This window comes from Elephas maximus, chromosome 13 (assembly GCF_024166365.1).
Source record: "Elephas maximus indicus isolate mEleMax1 chromosome 13, mEleMax1 primary haplotype, whole genome shotgun sequence".
Lineage (NCBI taxonomy): Eukaryota > Metazoa > Chordata > Mammalia > Proboscidea > Elephantidae > Elephas > Elephas maximus.
The window spans coordinates 57423326-57447554 of NC_064831.1; the positions used below are offsets into that span (position 1 = coordinate 57423326).

Consider the following 24229-nt stretch of genomic DNA (forward strand, 5'->3'; position numbering starts at 1 on the left):
TATAAAGGAAACAAAAATCCTTACAACTGGACCAATAAGCAATATCATGATAAACAGAGAAAAGATTGAAGTTGTCAAGGATTTCATTTTACTTGGATCCACAATCAAAGCCCATGGAAACAGCAGTCAGGAAATCAAACAACCTTGCATTGGGCAAATCTGCTGCAAAAGACCTCTTTAAAATACTGAAAAGCAAAGATGTCACTTTGAGGACTAAGGTGCACCTGACCCAACTCATATTTTCAATCGCTTAATAATGCATGCAAAAGCTGGACAATGAATAAGGAAGACCAAAGAAGAATTGATGCATTTGAATAATGGTGTTGGTGAAGAATGTTGAATATACTGTGGACTTTGAGGAGAACAAGTCTGTCTCGGAAGAAGTACAGCCAGAGCGCTCCTTTGGAAGTAAGGATGGTGATACTTCATTCTTCGTACTTTGGACATGTTATCAGGAGGTATCAGTCCCTGCAGAAGGGAATCATGCTTGGTAAGGTAGAGGGCTAGCGAAAAAAGAGGAAGACCCTTGATGAGATAGATTGACACAGTGGCTACAGCAATGGGCTGAAACAGCAACAGTTGTGAGGATGGTGTAGGACTGGGCAGTGTTTCCTCCTCCTTACACATGGGGTCAGTATGAGTAGGAACTGACTCAGCGGCACCTGACGACAACATCAAGATCTCAGGAGAGGACAGACAGCCCAAATATTTTAACAAAGACTACATACCTCCTCAACAGAGGCCTCCCCCAGCCAAGACCTCAAGTTAAAGAAAGGTGAAGAAAACACAGAATACCCATTTCTCACCTGTTGCTGGGAGAGAAGCACATTGGTACCAAATAACAGAGGAGGAAATAACACATCAGAGCAAGCAGAATGTCTGGAAAGAGCTGCCCAGGTATACACAAGGGGAAAAGAAAGGATGTGGTCACTGTACTGATTTATTGTGATCATAGCTTTTTCTCCATGTCAGTATTTTACCCACAGCTAACAAAAGAAACAAAAGAAAAGAAGACAAGGAAGGGAGGAGGGAGAGTCATGGGCCGTAAAAGACAAAACGCAACCTAAGAAAACATAACTCAAGAAACAGAAGGAAATTTCTCACAATTTCTTCACATTATAGCACAGCTTGATAAGAACATAAATTCACTAAAACAAGAACTCAAACATAGAGTGATAAAATAGCAGAAAGATTAAAAGGGAGATACCAAAATACTTCATGGAACTAATAAATAAACTATGAATAGAAAGAACAGAACAGACACTGCTGGATATTGAAGCTAATGGATATGCATATTAATTTGGTACAGGCTAAGCTACTGTATCAAACATAAAGACTTAATTTATTTCTCACTCACAGAACAGTCCATAAGTGAGAAGTCCAAAGCTGACAGGGCATCTGTGCTGCATGAGGTCGTCCAAGATATAGTTTCTTCTTTCTTCATGCTCCATCATCTTCTTTCCAGTGGTTGAAAGACATTTTTACTCCAATGGTTGAAGCTGACATCTCTTCACATCTCCATCTTAGTCCATAGGAAGGATAAAGTTCTTCTGGGGCACACACTTTAAGGATGATACAGAGGTTGCACATGTCACCTCGCTCACATCTTATTGGCCAAAATTTGGTCACGTGCCCACATTTCACCGCAGGGGAGGCCAGGAAATGTAGTATGTAACTGGATAGCTATGTGCTCAGTGAAAACTCATATTGTTCTATTCTAAAAGGAACCAGGGGAGAATGAATAGTTAGGTACCAAACTATGAAAGATAAAGACAAGCCAACATTTAAGGCTTGATGTGCCTAAAATAAAGAATCTGGAAAATGGAGAAGATATATTCAGTGATACAAGAAAATTGCTCCAAAGTGAAGAATGAATTGAATCTGCAGGTAGAAACGAAACACTGAATCCCAGGAAAATTTTGTTAGGATATTTAACATAAAGGTATTTCCTAGTTAAACACTTGAACTTCAAAGGCAAAGAAAGAAAGAAGATTATTTACAAGGCAGAGAGGGGAATTCAGGCTGGCCTTGGATTTCAAAGCAATATTCATTGCAGAAGACAATGGTGCAGTATCTTCAAAATTTTGAAAAAAGAAAAGATGACCCCAGTTGTAATTCATGTATAAAGAAACAAGAAAGTAAAGTACCCATGAACACTTGCTGGAAACACCTGCTTGAAAATGAAAGCCTAGCAATTAAGAGATCAATCAAAATAAAGAACTTGACATTGAGAAGCCATAACAAAAAGAACTGGTGGTAAGCATTGAACAGTCATAGAAATTATGGCTTCAGAATAGAATGTCAATATTATAAATCAGCACAGTTAAAAATAATGTAATCAAATATTGGGGGCTGCCTTAGTCATCTAGTGCTGCTGTTCACAGAAATACTACAGGTGGATGGCTATTACAAACTGAAATTTATTCTCTCAGAGTTTAGGAGGCTAGAAGTCCAAACTCAGGGTGCCAACTCCAGGGGAAACCTTTCTCTCTGTGTCAGCTCTGGGGAAAGGTCCTTGTCATCAATCTTCCCTGGTCTAGGAGCTTCTTGGTACAGGGACCTTGTGTCCAAAGGACATGCTTCACTCCTGGCTCTTCTTGCTTGATGGTAATGAGGCCTCTGTCCTCTCCACTCTATTCTCTCTTTTATATCTCAAAAGGGATTGACTCAAGGTACAACCTAATCTTGTAGATTGAGTCCTGTCATTAACATAGCTGCCTCTAATCCTGTCTCATTAACATCATAGAGATTAGGATTTACAACACACAGGATAATCACATCAGCAAGTCAAAAATGGAGGACAGCCACACCATACCGGGAATAATGGCCTAGCCAAGTTGACATACATTTTGGGGGGGACACAATTCAAGGGAGAGTGGATGGAGTATCAAGACATTTCTAATGCTTTCATCTTTTGAAGTCGTCCAAAATAAAAACATGTGGTAAGAAAGTCTAAACATTTTTTATAATCACCTTTATTTAACTATAGAGCAGGGATCCGCAAACCACTGTCTAAGGGCTATTTTTGTAAAGTTTTATTGGAATCCAGACTCACCCATTTGTTTACATATTGTTTATGGCTGCATTCCAGCTAATGCAAGACCTGAACAGACCGTGCAAAACCTAAAATAATTACTATCTGACCCTTTAAGGAAAAAAATTCCAACTCCGGCAGAGGAATCCTTTTTCAACTCTGAGTAATCTTGTGGTAAAGAAATATTCATTCGAAGTTTACTAATTTCTTGGTTTTAACTCATACTTTGTCGACGGCACTGGGTTTTTTTTTTTTTTTTCCTCCTATTAAATTCATTTAAAATTAAATTTAATAATGTAAATCCTATTTCAAAACTATATGTCAATTATTCCAAAGATGTCAAGGATAATGAATTACCTAGTGATATTTGGCATGATTTTTTAAACTTTCATCCTTGTGGTTTTCTGCATTGTTTGAAATCTTTATAATGAGCATATATCATTTTTACTAAATTAATAACATAGAATGGTTTTTCTACTTGAAAACGGTGAGAGCAAATATGTCAAGATGATGTTGTTGTTGTCACTTGCTGTCGAGTTGATTCTGACTCAGGGCAACCCCATGTGTCACAGAGTAGAACTGCTGCACAGGGTTTTCTTGGTTATAGTCTTAATGAAAGCAGCATGTTAGGCCTTTTGTTCTGCGGTACCGCTGGGTGGGTTCGAAAGGCCAACCTTTCTTTAGCAGTCAAGTGCAAACAGTCTGCGCCACCTAGGGACCTTGCCAAGACATTAAAACCACCAAACCAAACCCTTTGCCATTCAGTCAATTCCAACTCATAGTGACCTTATAGGACAGAGTAGAACTGCCCACAGGGTTTCCAAGGAGCGCCTGGTGGATTCGAACTGCTGACCTTTTGGTTGGCAGCCGTAGCTCTTAACCACTACACCACCAGGGTTTCCACAGGGGTTGATTCCGGCTAATGGGAGTATGATTTCTCTTTTCTTCTTTAAGCTTTTCTAAAATATATATATTTTTTAATTTCCAAAAATTTTAACTATTATAGAAGGTTTAAGCATAAATTAATAAAGTTCAGAATTAGAGTTGAATTTTGGGAATAGTAATGAAGGATCAAATATGAGAAACCTTGATCTGTTTATACTATGATTCTATTATACTATGATATCCATTTCATACCTTATTATGTTGTTGTTGTTGTTAGGTGCTATCGAGTCGGTTCCGATTCAGAGCAACCCTATGCACAACAGAACGAAACACTGCCTGGTCCTGCGCCATCCTTACAATCGTTGTTATCCTTGAGCTCATTGTTGCAGCCACTGTGTCAATCCCCCTCCTTGAGGGTCTTCCTCTTTTCCGCTGACCTTGTACTCTGCCAAGCATGATGTCCTTCTCCAGGGACTCATCCCTCCTGACAACATGTCCAAAGTATGTAAGATGCAGTCTCACCATCCCTGCTTCTAAGGAGCATTCTGGTTGTACTTCTTCCCAGACAGATTTGTTCGTTCTTTTGGCAGTCCATGGTCTATTCAATATTCTTCGCCAACACCCCAATTCAAAGGCGTCAACTCTTCTTTGTCTTCCTTATTCATTGTCCACCTTTCACATGCATATGATGTGATTGAAAATACCATGGTTTGGGTCAGGCGCACCTTAATCTTCAGGGTGACGTCTTTGCTCTTCAACACTTTGAAGAAGTCCTTTGCAGCAGATTTGCCCAATCCAATGCGTCTTTTGATTTCTTGACTGCTGCCTCCATGGCTGTTGATTGTGGATCCAAGTAAAATGAAATCCTTGACAACTTCAATCTTTTCTCCATTTATCATGATGTTGCTTATTGGTCCAGTTGTGAGGATTTTTGTTTTCTTTATGCTGAGGTGTAATCCATACTGAAGGCTGTGGTCTTTGATCTTCATTAGTAACTGTTTCATGTCCTCTTCACTTTCAGCAATCAAGGTTGTGTCATCTGCATAATGCAGGTTATTAATGAGTCTTCCTCCAATCCTGATGTCCCGTTCTTCATATAGTCCAGCTTCTCGTATTATTTGTTCAGCATACAGATTAAATAGGTATGGTGAAAGAATACAACCCTGATGCACACCTTTCCTGACTTTAAACCAATCAGTATCCCCAGTTTCTGTCGGAACAACTGCCTCTTGATCTATGTAAAGGTTCCTCATGAGCACAATTAAGTGTTCCGGAACTCCCATTCTTCACAATGTTATCCATAATTTGTTATGATCCACACAGTCAAATGCCTTTGCATAATCAATAAAACACAGGTAAACATCCTTCTGGTATTCTCTGCTTTCAGCCAGGATCCATCTGACATCAGCAATGATATCCCTGATTCCATGTCATCTTCTGAAACCAGCCTGAATTTCTGGCAGTTCCCTGTCGATATACTGCTGCAGCTGTTTTTGAATGATCTTCAGCAGAATTTTGCTTCCGTGTGATATTAATGATATTGTTCTATAATTTCCACATTCGGTTGGATCACTTTTCTTGGGGATAGGCATAAATATGGATCTCTTCCAGTCAGTTGGCCAGGAAGCTGTCTTCCATATTTCTTGGCATAGATGAGTGAGCACCTCCATTGATGCATCGGTTTGTATACCTTATTATACGAACTATGAGAGAAGCACGGTTCCAAGGTAAGATATGATATAAAGCATGACATAAAGGAGGAACCAGAAGCAGGTGATATTTGAATTGTTAGGCAATCAGCACTTTCATAAAGCTGGTTTCTTTAATTTGCATTAATATCAAGATATGTTTTTAGTCCCACCCACACCCTGCCTTCTTTCTGACACACACGCCCTGCTCCAGGCATAGGGCTGCACCCCTTTGGTGACGTCTTCACGCATTCGTATGCTATTTTGCTTTGTCGCTGCCTTTCTGTCTACCTGCAACCGCATTCTCTTCTCCACTTGATATAATCCGATGCTCCCTTTAAAGCACAATTCTACTGCAGTGCGTCTCAACCTTGCCTGTGTGTTAGAGTCACCCGGGGAGCTTTAGAAACTAGGCAGGCCCAGGCCCCAGTCCAGCTGTTCTGATTTCATTGCCCAGGGTTGGGGCCCTGGCAGCAATATTTTTACGAAGCTCCCTGAGTGACTCTAATGTCCAGCCAGGGTTGAGTCACTGCTCTGTTGTAAAGGCTTCTGCAGCACCAGCAGCAGGCAGTTAGTCACTCCCTTCTGTGCTCCCATAGCCCTTAGCTCTTCCATTACTCGTGGAGTTGAATGCTCACTGTATTAAAGTTGGAGTTACATAGTAAGTGCTCAGTAAATGCTGAAGCTTTTTATATTCCCACTCCCTCCAACCAAGCATACGCAGAAGCGGTTATCCTTACGGTGGGTAATGGGCGCAGGACAGCAGTGAGCTAAGGTTTCACGTCCAGCAACACTGTGGGATTTATTTCCGTAAGCTCTCCAGGATCTCAGCTCCTGAGGTTAACCCTCCCTTCCTTGCCTCTGCACACACACATGCTCACTCCAGCACCCTCCCCCCAACACACACACACACACACACACACACCTCACTGCCTTTTCAGCATAGTCCTTGGGTCTGGGTTTTGAGATTAATACAAATTAAAGAAACCAGCGTTATGAACAAGCCGATTGCCTGCCAGAATCTATCATCTGCCCCTGGCTTCTCCTTTGTGGCATGCTTTACGTTGCATCTTACCTTGGGTGCTGCTGCTTCAGCTTTCAAGAGCAGCCTGTCAGGTGTACTTTGTCAAAGGCTTTCAGAAAATCCAGATAAGTTATGCTGTATGCCCTGAAACTGCCAAAACTGTATTTTACATCTTCACAGTGCTTGACAACTTTATGTAAGTTGAATCTTGCTTACTTTCTTCAATTTACCTTTGCTTCATTGACCCTGGTATCCATCAGACAAATGAGGCCCTGCCATTTTTGGTACTGAATACCTCGGCTTTGTCTGTGCCATCTCTGCAGTACAGGACATTGGAGTAATTGGCTCCGCCTCCCTGATTAGGAGGAGAACCTGAAAGCTACTCAGTGTCTGGAGATGAGGTGGGGGGAGGAGAGCAGAGACTGAGGGAAAGAGAGCAGAGACTGAGGGAAAGAGACCAAGGTGGGTCAGCAAGAAGACCGGGGTTTCTCCATAATCCCATCTGAGCATGAGGTAGCCCTTCCCCTTTCCCTTCCCAGTCACCTGGAAGGTAACAGACCGCACTCTCAGCCAACTCTTTCCTATTAAAAACACTATCCACAGTCATTTTAAACTGTCATTACAGTTATCAAAGGGTTTGGCGTTCATGGGATGGTGGCCACTTTTTATAGTGTCCCTCAAAGTCCCACATTCTGGCATGTGGGGGGGTAGCTAACGCTTTGTTCACATAGACATTTCTCAGCCAGTAGCTATTTATTTTGTAAATTGATTTTCTCCCCCAAGTCTGGAGGAAACTTTTCCGCTCTTTTTCCTTCAGGTCACCATAACCTTAATGAGCAATTAGGTGTAGTACAATTGAATCCAATCACAAATCTCACTAATGTAAAATCAGATTGCTAATCTTAAAATTGAAAAATCTGTTTGTCTCTAGCATACTGTGTGGCCTGAAACAAATCTACTAACCTTTCTGTTCTGGGTTCTTCATTAGTTAGATAGCAAGCCATTATCTAGTTCCCTTGGAAGTTATGCAAATTAATTAATGTTTGGAAAATGACTTGAAAATTTAAGTCAGTCTATAAATACCAAACAGTAGCATCTTCCCTGCCGAGAGAGCCCAGGTAATTTATAACCGCTTATAATAAAGGTAAAAATAGTATACTGGAGCTATACAATTATATGTGATTTATATGTAATACATATAATCTTTAAAATGTAGAACAGATTTAATAGAAACAGTTCATATCTGATAGCTATAATAAACATGTTTTATGACTTTAGGAAAAGTAATCATCCGCTGTGAGTAACTGATCTAGACGCCGTGTTTTTATAACCATTTCTGAGATCTGCCAAAGGATCTGCCCAGAGTTCACCTTTAATCTGTTCTTTTACTTAATGACTGATATGTTTATCTTTAAATTCTCCTGGTTTTGGAGATTTTTTGTTTTGTTTTGTTTTTTTAAACCTCCAAACACTAATATTTACTTCCTGGGAGATTTGCCTGCCGAAAACTTTGCTGTATTCAAAACCTCCTCTGTCAAGATTTAGCACTTTTATATTGTAGCCGTTAAAATTGAACAAAATCTTGAGTTCCTTTATTAACTACTATACTGACTTTACACAGTGGAAATCACAACATGTTAATTGGATTTAATTAACTATTTTAAATTACACAAACTCATGACAGTAGACAGTAGCACAGGGTACCCATGAGCAATAAAATTGGAGTTGATATTACTACTTTATTAAAACTTAATGAAACTGTTCATAATCTAATTTATTGTTTACAAGAAGAAAACTGTGTTCATTGTGAAAGCAAAAATGTCTGCTGAAAACAAAATTTTGATCGTCTAGGTGCAGGTTCAGAAAGTAATAAAAGGGCCCACCATTTCCAATCTCACGGTTCTGCCGGCTTCTCATCGCACGGATCCCTATTTTACCCCTGTGCCAGTCTTGCAAACAGATGCCAGTAAAGGTTAGTGATTCAGTAGTCATTTTATGTGTTTGAGAATGTCAGGGGAAGAGCCTTGAGGTGGGATCAAGGATCTGAGTTTGAATTCTGGCTCAGCCACTAATTTTCCTGAGGAACCTCAGACAAGGCAACCTCTGGCCTGAGCTTCCTTCTCCATACAGGAGGTTGGACTAGACAATCACTGGAGTCTTCTCCACCTCTAAAATCCATCATCTTATGAACTCAATATTGATTTAGATGTTAGGGTTATTGGGTGCTAAAATTGTTATTGTGTTTATGTCATATTGTTAGAATTTATCAAGCTTCTTAGTAAATAGTTTCTGAGGCTATTCTGGTAGCATTTTAAACATTTATTTCAATATACTATTATGCAGAAGTATGAAGCTAGAATTAATGTAATTAGCATTTAAGCTATGACTGTCTTAGTCTAAATTCCAGTCTTTGTGAAACCAGTAGATTTCTAGTTTTTAAACAAAAGGATCATATATTTATCTCAGTACACCCAGTGCCTAGCCATTTCTAGTATTTTGTAGATATTAATGTTGGTCGAATGACTAAGCAAAATAAAGAGTAGTGAATGATTAAGGAGTGAGTGTCATAAGTGTAGCCTCTCCCCCGCCCACCCCTTTCCTCCCTTTATTTTAATTGGTCAGGAATCTTCAAGAATGCCTAAGTGGATCCCCTTTCCTGTCTCAAATACAACCAAGTGAGATTGTCCTTAATTATTTGTGTTTCACTTCCTAAAAGAGGAAGACCCTCAACAAGATGGATTGACACAGTGGCAGCAACAATGTACTCAAGCATAACAACGATTGTGAGGATGGCGCAGGATCGGGCAGTGTTTCGTTCTGTTGTACATAGGGTCGCTGTGAGTCGGAACCAACACAATGAAACCTAATAACAACAACCGATCTGTAATTGGGAGTATTTTGGACCCCGGGTTGGCTCCGAAGGAGATCTGGCACCTAGAGATTCGTAGTCCTCCATCCTCTGGCTGTGCCCTCTGAGTGCCTGCTGACCTGGTGATGGAGCACAGCAAAACTCAACAGAACCCAGGATCACTAGTAGAATCCCTTAATTTGTTAAACTCCCCATAATGTAACTGTTACTTTCCTAGTCATGAACCATTATTCAGAAATCTCTGTGACATATGTTTTCTATTAATTAATGTGTGCTTGCGCGCGCACGTGTGTGTGTGTGTGTGTGTGTATAGACACATACAGGGAATATAAATAGCAAATAAGTAATTCGTATTACAGCGTTTCTATAGTTAGTCTGCGTAATATTTATTCCCAAAGAATACTGAATAACACCAGCAGAGTTTCCATTTCTGGCTTTAGAACCATCTTGTCTTCTTCCTGTATCAAATTAGGATGAATCAGTCAACCCTTACTCTAGCAATAGATACACACACACAAAAAAAAATTGCTACAAAACAAATCTAGAATTACAGCAATTTGACCCAGAAAAAAATCACATTTTCATCCCTAAATTTTCCATCAAAGAACACATGGCCTGCCAGAATATTTATCATCAATCAACAGGTATTTATGGAGTACTTGCCATATGTCTGCTACTGGTGCAAGGTAATATGAGCATCAGGAAAATATAAGCCACAGAAATGTAGAGAAAACTTCTGGAATTTTTTAGGTGCTCTCGGGGCCCTTAGTTGGCATTTAAGTCTCATTCCAGGTCGCCAAAGTTCAGCATGAGGTAAAAGATTAACAACCAGAAAATAGAATCATTTTGGAAAATGCAGGGTAACTTTCCCTACTTTTTCTTGAGTTACTGGGTTAAGTCCAAAAAAGAAAGCCTTTTGTTTTTCCAAATGGTTAAGAATATAAGTTTCACCATACACAGACCACATTTTAAATTTAGGCTCTGCGTGGCATCTAGCAAGTTGCTGTCTGATCCTAGAATAAGCTCTAACTGCCATAAACAAGGTCTGCGTGACATGGCCCTTCATGTATCTCCATTCTCCTCTCACGCTGCTCTCCCCTTGACTGTGCGCCAGACACATAGACCTTCTCTTTGTTTCTTATCAGGCCAAACGTGTTAGGCCTTTACAAGTGTTTTTGTCTCTTCCTGTAAAAATCACTTAGGTACCTGTTGGTTTTCTTCGTAGATTAGCACAATTTGTCCTTATATATTTATTTATTTCCCACTGCTAGAAGTTCCATGAAGTCTGTTTGGTTCACCACTGTATCTCCAGCTTCCATAATGGTTCCTGACACATAATAGGCACTTAACAAATATTGGCTGAATCAGTGAGCTTCTGCTTCCTAATCTATTCAATAGGAAAATAATGCCAACCTCGTAAAAGTGTTATGAGGATTTCATGAGACAATGGTCTTAAAGAATAATTTTCAAAATGGATAAAATCATGACTCATACAAATATGAAATGAACACATGTCGAAGATTTTATTTAACTCAGCAATTAAATGAGGGAGGAAGGTATAATGTCACAATCAGTTCAAAGGAGAATCCAAAGAATAGGCACATTTATAGATCAGAAATATTGAAATGAATTTACACATGAATGCAAAGTTGGCTTTTTCATGGGGAGGAGGGTTGCCCCTTCACCAGATAGAATTTACTTGCATTGTTATCTTTTTTTTTTCCCACAAATTAACCCTAATCTCTACAGAGCTATAAAATAGCCTAGTCAAAGGCTAGGTTCAGATAATACCTGGAGACTCCAGCATTCCATTGAAAGTAATCTCTTTTGCTTATTCTAAGACTTTAAAGAAAAAATTTTTTAAACGATCTTTCCCCGTTTTGATCACCCAGCCCGATCACTGTGATCTCAAAATAAGCTATTCTTAATTGCAAAATAAGGCTGGTCTCATTAACTTTGGTCTGAGAATTTACATAGGTACGGCAAGAATGTTAATTTACCATATAGGTCATCATAAGGAATCTGTTTGAACTTTTAAAAGCCTTTATTATCTGCTATACCAAGACTAGGAAATCAAGCCTAAGAAACTCTGTTCACCAGACTGCAACTGCAGGAACTATATATTTGGGTAAATCCCTCTCCTCTCCAGGTACCCCAAATATCCTAAGGTTCTTGGACCTGTCAGGAAGTGACCTTGCTTACCGCCTGTAAGGATGGGAATACTGTAAGCCATTTATGATGCCAGTTTTCCTGGGGGGGATTTGTAAGTACTGACTCCATTAAGTCAACCTTAGTTCTTTAAAAGTGATTTGTCATACCTGATTAAATAATCCTCATTCTCAGATATGAAATTCCAGACAAGGCCTTGGTTGCATGAGTAATTTTTCCAGTTATATCCTGTTAAAAGGAGAATGGATTATTATTGAAACTATGCAAGTAACTACTGCTATGAAAAATGAGACTCAATGAGAATTTCTGAATTGGGGAGCACGGCGGGGGGAGATATTTAAAGTATTAGAAGTTCAATTTCTTTATTTCCTGGGAATTTAAAGAATATTCAGTTTATATAAGCACTTATTTTTCTCTATAAGCCAATTGAACATCATTCCTTTAATTCAAGAGATTTTACTATCTAATTTACCAGTGCCATCTGTTGTTGCTGTTTGGTGCTAGTGAGTTGATTTATGACTCATAGCAACCACATGTAACAGAGTAGAACTGCCCCTTTGGGTTTTCATGGCTATAATATTTATGAAAGCAGATTGCCAGGTCTTTCTTCCACGGAGCCTTTGGGTGGGTTTGTACCGCCAATCTTTTGGTTAGCAGGCCAGTGCTTAACCATTGCACCACCAGGGCTCCTAGAGAAGGAAAACATTATACACAATGAGGGGTAAAGCTCTTCCTGAATTACAGATACCTAGACATAAAGGTACACAGAGAGCTTACAGCCTCAATTCTATAATTCCAGCCACAAGTAAAAAATAAACACAAAAATTTGACTAGTCCTGATATCAAAGAACTGTCCTTCTTCTTTGTGCTAATGAAATTGCTGGTTGATTTGAACTCAAAATAGACAAATGATAAACAAAATACTAACAAACCATATTTCTCAATTGTCTCTCACCACAGAGAATAGGTCTATGTAAGACATTAATCCGCTTACAGAGATCACCAAATTCCCAGTCATTGCATCTATACCAACAGAGAATAACTTATCAGCCATAAATGAACCAAAAACAAAACACAAAGCTAATAGAGGGTAAAATTAAAATTAGAAAAACAGAGTCAACAAAGTTCTATTGCAACATCAAATTCACCTCTGGGAAGCAAGAAAGCCTGTGCCTGGGCTTGGCTGTTTATAATGCACACCATTTCTGGCATTTCAGGTGAATTCTCTGCTCATCTTGGTAGAACCTCCGAAACTGTTAAAGAATATATATATATATATATATATATATATATTTAACTAAAAAGTAAACTTGTGACTCTTAGAAAAAAATAAAATGAACAAAATGTTAAAGATTTTATTTAGCTCATTAATTAAATGAGGGAACCATTATAACAAGATGTTACAATAAATTCAAAGGAGTATCCAAAAAACAGACACATGTAGAAATCAAGAATATTGAAATAAATTTGCAAATGGATGCAAAACTGGCTTTTAAGAGAAGGGAGTGGGGGAGGTTTGTCCCTCAATAAGACAGAATTTGTTGGCATGAGCACAGACAAGAATTATTTGCATTGCTGTAGGGTCACTATGAGTCGGAATTGACTCAATGGCATTAGGTTTTTTGGTTTTATCAGTTTTCTACAAATCAACCTTAATGTCTACAGAGTTGTAAAATAGACTAATGAAAGACAAAAGTACATAGCCCTAAAGAATCAGATAATCCCCAGACACTTCAGCATTCCAGTGAAAAGATATCCAATAATCTCTTTGGTTTATTTCAGAGTCTTAACTTTTTCCTTACAATGGTCAGTGCCCACACATCTGTATGTGTGTAAAATTAAGTGAATTGCTGGCCAAATATTGATCCTGGTGCTTCTATTCTACCTCCTCGTTTGTTGTGTAGTGCCTGTAATCTTAAAAGCTTGCCAGCGACCATCCCAGGTACAATTGGTCTCAAGTCACTGGAAGCACCAGAGGAAGAAAGAGAGTCAAGAACTGGTGGAGGAAATGAAATATGTGTCTAATTGCCTCCATGAACAACTACTTCCTTTGCCATGAGACCAGAACTGGATGATGCCCAGCTACCATTACTGAACATTTAGATCAAGGATTCTATAGAAGAATCCTGATCAAAAGGGGGAAAATGCAGAACAGAATTTCAAATTCTCATGGAACCCAGACTTTCTGGAGCCATTAAGGCCAGATGACACCCTCCCCCTCAAAACTAATACCCTGAGGAGATCTTTAAACCTTGAATCAAAACTATCCTCTGAAGTCATCTTTGAATCAAATAATAGTTTAATTAGAAAAGATTGTCTGCATTAAGCATTACACTATTTTAAGAAATTATGTGATCAAATTGAAAATAGCAACTTGAAAGGATAGAGGAGAAGCCTAAGGGGGCAGTGAGGTTGTACAAAGGATGGTGAGATAGTTTGGAAAAGGCTGTTGAGGAAGGTGGCGTAACTTGAAGAATGTAGCCACTGTTACTGAATGGTACACGTAGAAATTATTGAAGTGGTATACGTTTTGTTGTGTATTTAAAAAAAAAAAAAATTGTCATAGAGTTGATTCCAACTCATAGCAACCCTGTAGGACAGAACAGAACTGCCCCATAGGGTTTCCAAGGAGGGAAAAAAATATTATATCTATAAAATAAAATAAATAAAGTTAATTGCTTCAACCAGTACTAAAACAAGGGTTAAAAATCATGCCTGTGTTTTTTGAAATTCTCAGAGAATGAAACTGACTCTAGAAATGAAAATTACTGAATTATGAGGAACTCTTCACATCTGCAAAGCAGGAATAGTTCTTGAAAGGGGATTTAATATTTATAGGTGGAAAATATTTGTGAAGACAAAGAATTAGTCTTAATATTTTAAGGTAGTTAAATCTAGGGCTATAAAAATTAAAACCTGAAGTATTAATTTCAAGCAGGACCTGGAGAGTTGTGCTATGGATCAGTAGTTCTTAAGTTTTCAGAGTACAAAAGATTGACTTGGTTAAAATGCTTGTTTAAAATGTAGACTACTAGTGAGCCACCATTGTAGTGGTTCTCAAACTTCAGTGCACATGAGTATTTCCCGGAAAGTTTCAATAATGCAGATTTCTAGGCCCTGATCTCAGCGTTTTAGACAGGTCTGGCATGGGGCCCCCAAATTTTACTTTTAGTAAGAAATTCACCCCACAAAATGATTCTGCAGTCAGTAAACTAAAGATCTCTTTGTTTTACGAGTGAAGTCTTCAGCTCTCCAACCCCTTAGTGATCATTCTTCATAATTCCTGTAGCACTAAACTTTAACATCCTTCGTAGCAACATAATACAGTAACAGAAATCATAAGGCAAATGGAAATAATATTGGTCCCTCTTAAAATGCATGCGAACTTCTTTGACTTACTCCAGCTTGGTACACACAGTTTATATGCTAGGATTTTATTGAGACCCAGAGTTCTTCACTTTTCTTCCCATAACATATGGTAACAAAAAGAAATTGAAGCCCTACCACAAGCTTATGTCAAGTACCCAGTGAATTTCTGGGTTTCTGGCTCCAATACAATAAAAAAACAAACAAAAAACCCATTGCCTTCTAGTCGATTCTGACTCATAGTGACTCTATAGGAAAGAGTAGAACTGCCCCATAGGGTTTCCAAGGAACAGCTGGTGGATTCAAACTGCCGACCTTTTGGTTAGCAGCCATAGTTCTTAACCACTGCACCACCTGGGCTCTACTTCTATGGTGTTGTTGTTGTTAGTTGCTGTCGAGTCGGTTCTGACTCATAGTGACCCTATAGGACAGAGTAGAACTGCCCCATAGTTTCCAAGGAGCAGCTGGTGGATTCGAACTGTTGACCTTTTGATTAGCAGCTGAGGTCTTAATCACTGTGCCACCAGGGCTCAGTACAATAGATCCACCTTAATCGAAGTTTTGCCCCTGACAACAGGCTTTCTTCAATTCTTCATTTATCCATTTGTTTACTTACTTAACAACATCTTTTGTCCTTAAAAAGTCTTGGCACCAGCCATGCTGATAACAGTATGAGTTCTAGGAATTATAAATTAGTTGCCTTAATACTAACCATGTTGCCCAGTTACATTAAAATAACCTATTTGGACATTCACATCTTAGGATCATATGAGAAATATCTAAAAATAACTCCTTGTTTTATAAAACATGACTGATTACAACAACAGGGGGCATGGTTTCAAGAACAGGGACTTTATTTCTTTCAGAACAGAGAATCTTCTTGGGTATCTGATTTCTCTGAATTTTAAAAAGGATAACAATATTACTAATAATTGAAAATGTCATGAGCATAAAGAAGTTTTAGTTTGTTAGATGGTGCCCAGCTACCACCAGTGACCACCCTGACAAGGAACACAACAGATAGCCCCTGACTGAGCAGGAGAAAAATGGGGTACAGAATTCAAATTCACGTAAAAAGACCAGACTTAATGGTCTGAGACTGGAGGCACCCTAGAAGACATGACCCCAGGACTCTCTGTTAACCCAGAACTAAAACCATTCCTGAAGCCAACTCTTCAGACAAAGAATAGACTGGACATAAAATGATATTTGTGAAGAGTGTGATTCTTAGTTCAAGTAGACACACGAGACTAAATGGGCAGCTCCTGTCCAGAGGAGAGATGAGAGGGCAGAAAGGGATAGGACCTACTTAAATGGATGCGGGAAATCCGGGGTAGAAAGGAGGAATGGACAGTCACATTATAGATAGCAACTAGGGTCACATAACAACGTGTGTCTAAATTTTTGTATGAGAAACTAACTTGAGCTGTAAACTTTCACCTATAGCACAATTTGAAAAAAAAAAGTTTTAGTTCTGAAGTTGTATTTCTACCTTAAAATGAAATTGTCTTAGTGCGATTTTATTTCATATTACTGCTATTGGAAATGCCATTTTTTCCTTGGGTTAGAATATTAGACTTAAATGAGCGTGCACTGTTGCTATTTTTTCATGCAAGGGATTAAAGGCACTAGACGTAGCCTCACAAATAAGATGAAGAATAGAGTAGGTTATACTCATGAAATTTATAGAGTATAGACTTTGTGGAAGTGTTTGGAGTTTAATTTATATTCTGTTAACCTTCATTTTTAGGGATTTTAAGTATGATGGAACGAGGATTGATTCCACCAACAGCAAGGATTACCTTTCAGAATCCACCCATTACACCCAGAGCAGCTCCTCTGCATAGCTTTGATGAGGCACATAAGATCCCAACTGCAGGTAATACAGATACTCTTGCCTCCATGCTTAGGCAGGGCTACACAGAAATTACTTCTCCAGAAAATCAAGCCTTCTGGTATACAAATTTTATTCTCAGTAACAGGACAAGATGTAAGTTGTAATGATTCTGAGTTTCACTTTATTAAATAAAGTAACATTAGCCATCTTTGTGAAATGCTTATTGAGGGGCTGTGTTCCGTGTGTAGTTTAGAAGGTTGGTATTTTCCGAAGGCTTACAGTTTGGTTGGAGAAACAAGACAGATATAATAGCAATAGATTATATTGTTAACAAAAGACAAGTAACAGTGCAAACTAGCATAGCATAAAAACCAAGTGAATGTTAAAATCTCATACTATCAGAGTTCAGAAGAATGATCACTGAGGGGTGAGATAGAAGAAGACTTCAAAGAGGTGGCTGGAGGAAATGGGGTATGTTATAGAAAAGTTCCAACATAGGAATCTACTAACCAGTTGCAGAACCTCAAGCAAGCCATTTACCTACTCTGAGCCTCAGCTTTCCCAGTTATGAGGGGTTTTAACTAAATTAAATCATCCATCCATCAAATATTTGTCAAATGCTTCCTTTATCCAAGGCACCATTTAAGTGCTAAGGATCCGACAGAAAACAAGGCAGACAACACTTAGGTTTTTATGGTGTTTACATTCTAGTGCAAAACATAGGTAATAATTAGATAAATATATGGCAATGTAAACTAGTGATAAGTGCTAGAAATAAAACAGCATACATTGGAGAGTGATAGGAGGGGGTTACTTTGCTTGTGGGGCAAAGGTCAGGGAATATTTCTCAGGAGAGGTGTGATAAGATCCAAAGAATGAGAAAGAGCCAGTCATGTAAAGATCTAGGGAACTGTTGTTAGGTGCCATCAAGTCAGTTCTGACTCATAGCGACCCTGTGTACAACAGAATGAAACACTACCTGGTCCTGCACCATCCTCACAGTTGTTGCTATGTTAGAGCCCATAGTTGCAGCCACTGTGTCAATCCACCTAGGGAGTAGAATCCCAGATATAGGATAACACAGGTACAAAGGCCCTGAGGACTAAGGAGGGAATGGGCAAGAAGCCCAGTGTGGCTGGAGAGCCATGAACAAGGGAGAGAGGGAGGGAGTGAGGAGATGATGCTGGAGATTGAAAGGAATCATATGATATAGGCTGGAATAGAGACCATCAGTTGTCCTCAATGTTCATTCTTCCCTACTTCCATAGTAGTAAGAGTTTCAGTGAGTATATGGCAACTCGGCTAACATTTCCCAGGCTTCCTTGCAGCTAGGTGTACCATGTGACTAGATTCTGGACAATGAGAATGTAAGCAGAAGTAGAGAGGGAATCTTCTAGGTTGTGCTCTTAAGAGGAAAGGAAAATAGCTTCCTCCTTCCAGCTAGATGGGATACAGGCGTTATGAGGACAGCTGCGGAAGTCGTCTCCAAGTCAGAGATGGAACTCGATGTTGAGTCTGGCTATGAGCATTCTTGTAGATGTCTTTTAATATACATATGTATATGTTTCTGTTGGATAAATGTCAAAAAGTAGAATTGATGGGTCATAGGGTATCTTTTTTTTTTTTTTTTTTTAGGGTATCTTAGCTTCCTAGTGCTATTGTAACAGAAATACTACAAGTGTGTAACTTTAAAGAACACAAATTAATTTTCTCATCATCCTAGAGGCTTAAAGTCCAAATCAGGGTCTTGGCCATGTTGACTCCTTTCATGTTATTAGCCCTGGGTGTTCCTTAGTGATCCCCAAATGGCATCTGTCTTCCCTTGTGAGTTCATGCCTCTGTGTCTCATCTGCTCTTTTTATAACTCAGATATGATTAGGTTTAGAACCCACACTACTAGGGTATAACCTAATTAATATAACAAAGTGTCTTAGTCATCTAGTGCTGCTATAACAGAAATACCACAGTGGATGGCTTTAACAAACAGAAGTTTATTCCCTCACAGTCCTGTAGGCTAGAAGTCCAAATTCAGGGCGCCAACTCCAGGGGAAAGCTTTCTCTGTCCTCTCTGGAGGAAGGTCCTTGTCATCAGTCTTCCCTTGGTCTGGGAGCATCTCAGTGCAGGAACCTCAGGTCCAAAGGATGTGCTCTGCTCCCAGTGCTGCTTTCTTGGTGGTATGAGGTCCCCCATCTCTCTACTCATTTCTCTCTTTCATACCTCAAAGAGATTGGCTTGAGACATTATCTAATCCTGTAGATCTCGTGAATATAACTGCCACTAATCTATCTCATTTCATCATAGTGATAGGATTTACAACACATAGGGAAATCACATACAATGGTGGACAGTCACACAATACTGGGACTCAATGGCCCAGCCAAGTTGACAGATATTTTGGGGGGAAACAAATCAATCCAGGACACAGAGAAAACCCTATTTCCAAATAGGATTACATTCAGAGGTATAGGGGTTCAGATTCCTACATATATTTGGGGGGCTGAGGGGACACAATTCAATCCATAACATAGGGTATATGCTAGCTTTAGTAGATACTGCCAGTTTTCCAAAGTTAACACTGATTTATCTTCCTATTAGCAGGCTCTGAGAATGTATATTAAATAATATGCATCACTGCCAACATTTGGTATATTAGCTTTTTAAATTTTACCTATTCTGAAGAATCTCTTGTGGTGTCTGTGGGTTCAATTTCTATATCCCCCTGATGAACAACAAAGTTGAGAAGTTTTTTGATACATATAATTGATCATTCGAGTATACTGTTTTGTAAAGTGATTTGAGATTTTAACCCATTTTTTTTTAGATGGGATTGTCTTTTTCTGAATGATTTATAGGAATTGCTTATATATTCTAGTGCTAATCTTTCATCAGCTGTATACATTGCAAATAATTTTTCCAGTGCTGTGGCTTGGCATTTCACTCTCTTAACAGCATTTTTCTTTTAGTTAAACATTTTATTTTATGATAATTGTAGTTTCACGTGCAGTTGTGAGGCATGATACAGAGAGATCCCATGTATCTTACTTAGTTTTCCCCAATGTTAACATCTTGCAAAACATCACAGGCAGGATACTGATACAGCCAAGACACAGAACATCTCCATCACCACAAGGATTCCTTAGGTTGTACTTTTGTAACCACGCCCACTTCCCTCCTACTGCACACCCTTCTTAATCCCTGGCGATCATCAATCTGTTCTCCATTTCTATAATTGTGTCATCTCAAGAATGTTAGACAAATGGAATCGTATAGTACCTAACCTTCTCAGATTGGCTTTTTTCACTCAGCATAATTCTCTGGAGATTCATTCAGGTTGTTATGTGTGTGAATATTTTGTTCCTTTTTTTTTTTTTTTTTTGCTTAGTATCATTTCACAGTATTAATGTACCACAGTTGTTTGACCATTCACTCACTGAAGGACACCTGGGTTGTTTCCAGCTTTTGGCTATTGTGAATAAAGCTGCTGTAAGCATTCCTGTACAGATTTTTGTGTGAACTTAAGTTTTCGTTTCTCTGGGAGGGATGAATGCTCAGGAGTGAAATTGCTTCAACATATGGTTGTTAGAAGTTTTTTTTTGGTTTGTTTTTTAAGAAACTGCCAGACAATTTTCCAGAATGACACTATCATTTTATGTTCCCATCAGCAACTTGAAGTGATCCAGTTTCTCTGCATCCTCACCAGCATTTCACGTTGTTACTTTATTTATTTATTTTATTTTAGCCGTTCTGATAGGTACGTAGTGATATCTAGTGGCAGTTTTGATTTGCATTTCCCTAATGGCTAATGATGTTGAACATCTTTTCCTGTGCTTGTTTGGCATCACTGTATCCTCTTTGGACATTTTCTGATTGGATTGTTTATTTTTTACTGCTGAATTTTGAGAGTTCGTGCTATGTTGCAGATACTAGTCCTTTGTTGGATATGTGATTTGCAAATATTTCCTTCCCATCTGTAGTTTGTCGTTTGATCCTGTTTATAGGGTCTTTCACAGAGCAAGTTTTTAGTTTTGATGAGGTACAATTTATCAGTTTTTTTCTCTTATGGATCATGCTTTTGGTGTCAAGTCTAAAAACTCTTTGCCTAGCCCTAGATCCAAAGATATTCTCTTAGGATTTTTCTAAAAGTTTCATAGTTTTCATTTTGAGTTAATTTTTGTATAAGGTGTGAGGCTTAGATTGGTTTTTTTTTTTTTTTTGCTTGTGGATGCCCAATTGCTCTTGTTGAAAAGGCCCCACTGAACTACTTTTGCACCTTTGTTAAAAATCAAGTCTGGGTGTATTTCAGTGTCCTCTATTTTGTTCTCTCATTCTGTATGTCTGTCCCTCTGCCAGTACCACACAGGTTTGGTTACGTATACAATAGGTCTTGAAATTGGGTAGACCCATTCCTTCTACTTTATTCTTTTTCAAAATTGTTTTAAACTATTCTAATTCCTTTGTCTTCCCATATAAGTTTTAGAATAATTTTGTCTGTATCTACAAAATATTTTACTGATTTTTTTTATAGCAGTTGTGTTAAAACTTGTATATTAATTTGGGAAGATTTGACATCTTTACTGTATTGAATTGTACAACCTATGGACACAGTATGTTTTTTTAGACTTTTTTGTTGTTTCTTTCATCAGCATTGTATAGTTTTCAGCATAAAAATCCTGCATATAGTTTGTTAGATTTACACCTAATTATTTCACTTTTTTTTTTTACATGATCATAAATGATACTGTTCTCTTGATTTTGGTGTCTATGTGTTCATTGCAAGTATATGGAAATACAATTGATTTTTGTATGTCTATTTTTTTATCTCATATCATGGGACCTTGCTGAACCTACTTATTAGTTCTAGGAAGTTTTTTGTGGATTCCTTGGGATTTTCTATGTAAACAATCATGTCATCTGCAAATGAGGACAGCTGTATTCCTTGCTTTCCAGTCTAATGCCTTTTACTTGTTTTATTACACTGGCTGAAGTTCCAGCACTGTGTTGCTTAAGAGTGGTGAGAGATACATTCTTCCCTTGTTCTTGATCTTAAGGAGAAAGCATCTTTTACCATTATGTATATCAGCTGTAGATTTCTTTAAAGTTGAGGAAGTTCCCCTCCGTTCCTATTTTTCTGAGATTTTTTATCATGAATAAGTGTTGAATTATGTGAAATGCTTTTTCTCTATCAATTGACATAAGCATGTGTGGTTTTTCTTCTTTAGCCTGCTAATGTGGTAGATTACATTGATTGATTTTTAAATATTGAAATAGTCTTGCATCCCTAGAATAAACCTCTCGGTCATGGCATATAATTTTTCATATGTTGCTGAATTTTATTTGCTATTTTTTGATAAGAATTTTTGCATCTATATTCATGAGGGATATTGGTCTATAGTTTTCTTTTTTGTACTGTCTTTGTCTGGTTTTAGTGTCAGGGTAATTAATACTAGCTTCATAACATTATTGGAGAATGTTGCCTGCTCCTCTACTATGTAGAATAATTATTCTTTAAACATTTTGTGGAATTCTCCAGTTAAGCAATCTTGTTCTGGAGACTAAAATTATGATTAAACTTCCTTAATAGTCACAGGACTATTCGAATGTGTATTTCAGATTGAGTGCGTTGTGGTAGTTTTTTTTTTTTTTTTCCTCCAAATAATTGGTCCATTTTATCTAAGCCGTGAAGTTCATTGTGTAGCGTTGTTTGCAGTATTCCCTTATTATTCCTTTGATATCTGGGGGATGTATTATCTACTTCATTCCTGATACTAGTAATATGTCTCTTCTCTCTTGGCCAGCCTTTTTAAGGTTTTTTTAATCTTTTCAAAAAGACAGCTTTTTGTTCATTGATTTTTCTCTAATATTTTTCTGGTTTCAATTGCATTGATTTCTGTTCTTTATTATTTCCTCCCTTCTCCTTACTTTGAGTTAATTGTGGAATTCTTTTTTTTTTAGGTTTTTGAGGCGGTAGCTTAGATTCTTGATTAGAGACTCTTCTTCATTTCTAATGCAGGCATTTAGTGCTATAAATTTCCCTTTCACCACTGCTTTAGCTGTGTTCTACAAATTTTGATATGTTGTATTTTCATTCAGCTCAGTGTTTTTTTTTTTATTTCCCTGGAGATAGCCTCTTAGATTATTTAGAAGTATGTTGTTTAGTTTTAAAGTGTTGGTTTACCTCTTATCCTTCTGTTACTGATTTCTAGTTTGATTCATTTTCTATTTTTCTGAGTTTTTTTTTCCCCCTACATTCCTGTAGGTTAGTTGAACATTTCTCATAATTCCATTTTTATTTATCTATTGTGTGTGTATATATGTGTTTAGTCCCAGGGTGGTGCAGATGGTTAAGTGCTTGACTAATAACTAAAAGGTTAGTGATTTGAACCTACCCAGAGGCACCTCAAAAGACAGGCCTGGGCCATCTGCTTCCTAGAAATCACAACCTTGATAATACTATGGAACAGTTCTGCTCTGCATACATGGGGTCAGCATTAGTCAGAATCGACTCAACGATAACTAACAACAATTGTGTTTTTTAGTGTATTTGTATAAGTTTTTTAGTGATTGCTGTAGATATTACATAATGTACACATAACTTATCACAGCCAACTGGTTGTCATTTTACAGTTCATTTGAAGTGTAAAACCCTTACCTCCTTTAATGTCTGTTTACATTCCCCTTTTTATAATTGTCTTAAATATTTCCTCTACATACATTGAAAACCACATGCAAAAGTGTTATAATTTTTGTTTCAGTGATCAAATATAAGTTAGGAAACTCAAGAGGAAACAACAGCCTATTGTTTTCACCCATATTTTTGCTTACTGTCTTCTTTCCTGTTGTCCTAAGTTTCCTTCTTTTATTATTTCCTTTCTGTTTTGAGAACTTTCTTTAGCCATTTTTTTTTTTTTAATGGTAGATATACTGGTGAAAATGTCTCAGTTTCCATTCATCTGAGAATGTCTTGATTTCTCTTCCATTTCGAAAGATAATTTCCTAGATATAGCATTCTGGGTGACAGTTCTTTTCTTTCAGCATTTGAAAAATATTGTGCCACTTCCCTTTGGCCTCCATGGTTTCTGATGAGAAATCTGCTGTCCTTCTAATTCCTTTTCCCCTGTAGGTAGCACATTGTTTCTTGCTGCTTTCAAGATTTTTATTCTGTCTTTAATTTTTAGAAATTTGACTACGATGTGTCTTGGTGTAGATTCCTTTGGGTTTATCCTGTTTGGGTTTCACTCATCTTCTTAAATCTGTAGGTTTATACCTTTTGCCAAATTTGGGGAGTTTTCAGTCATTATTTCTGAGTGCTTTTTCAACTTTGCCCTCTTTCTCTTCTCTTCCCAGGACTTCAGTGAC

General features: G+C 38.0%; 1 protein-coding gene across 10 annotated transcripts in view; it reads left to right on the forward strand.

Annotated features, from left to right (window-relative positions):
• IQCH (IQ motif containing H) overlaps positions 1 to 24229 on the forward strand; it is a 256643-nt gene that overhangs the window by 85081 nt on the left and 147333 nt on the right. For 9 of the 10 annotated variants that reach the window (XR_007519882.1, XM_049905656.1, XM_049905654.1 and 6 more), the window contains exons 6-7: positions 8483 to 8603; positions 16786 to 16914. Coding sequence is in view for 9 of the 10 variants with exons in the window: in XM_049905656.1 (XP_049761613.1) it covers positions 8483 to 8603; positions 16786 to 16914 (250 nt within the window). In the remaining variant the exon portion in view is untranslated. Of the gene's footprint in view, positions 1 to 8482; positions 8604 to 16785; positions 16915 to 24229 lie in introns of those variants that run through there. The other variant, XM_049905664.1, reaches the window with a different exon arrangement.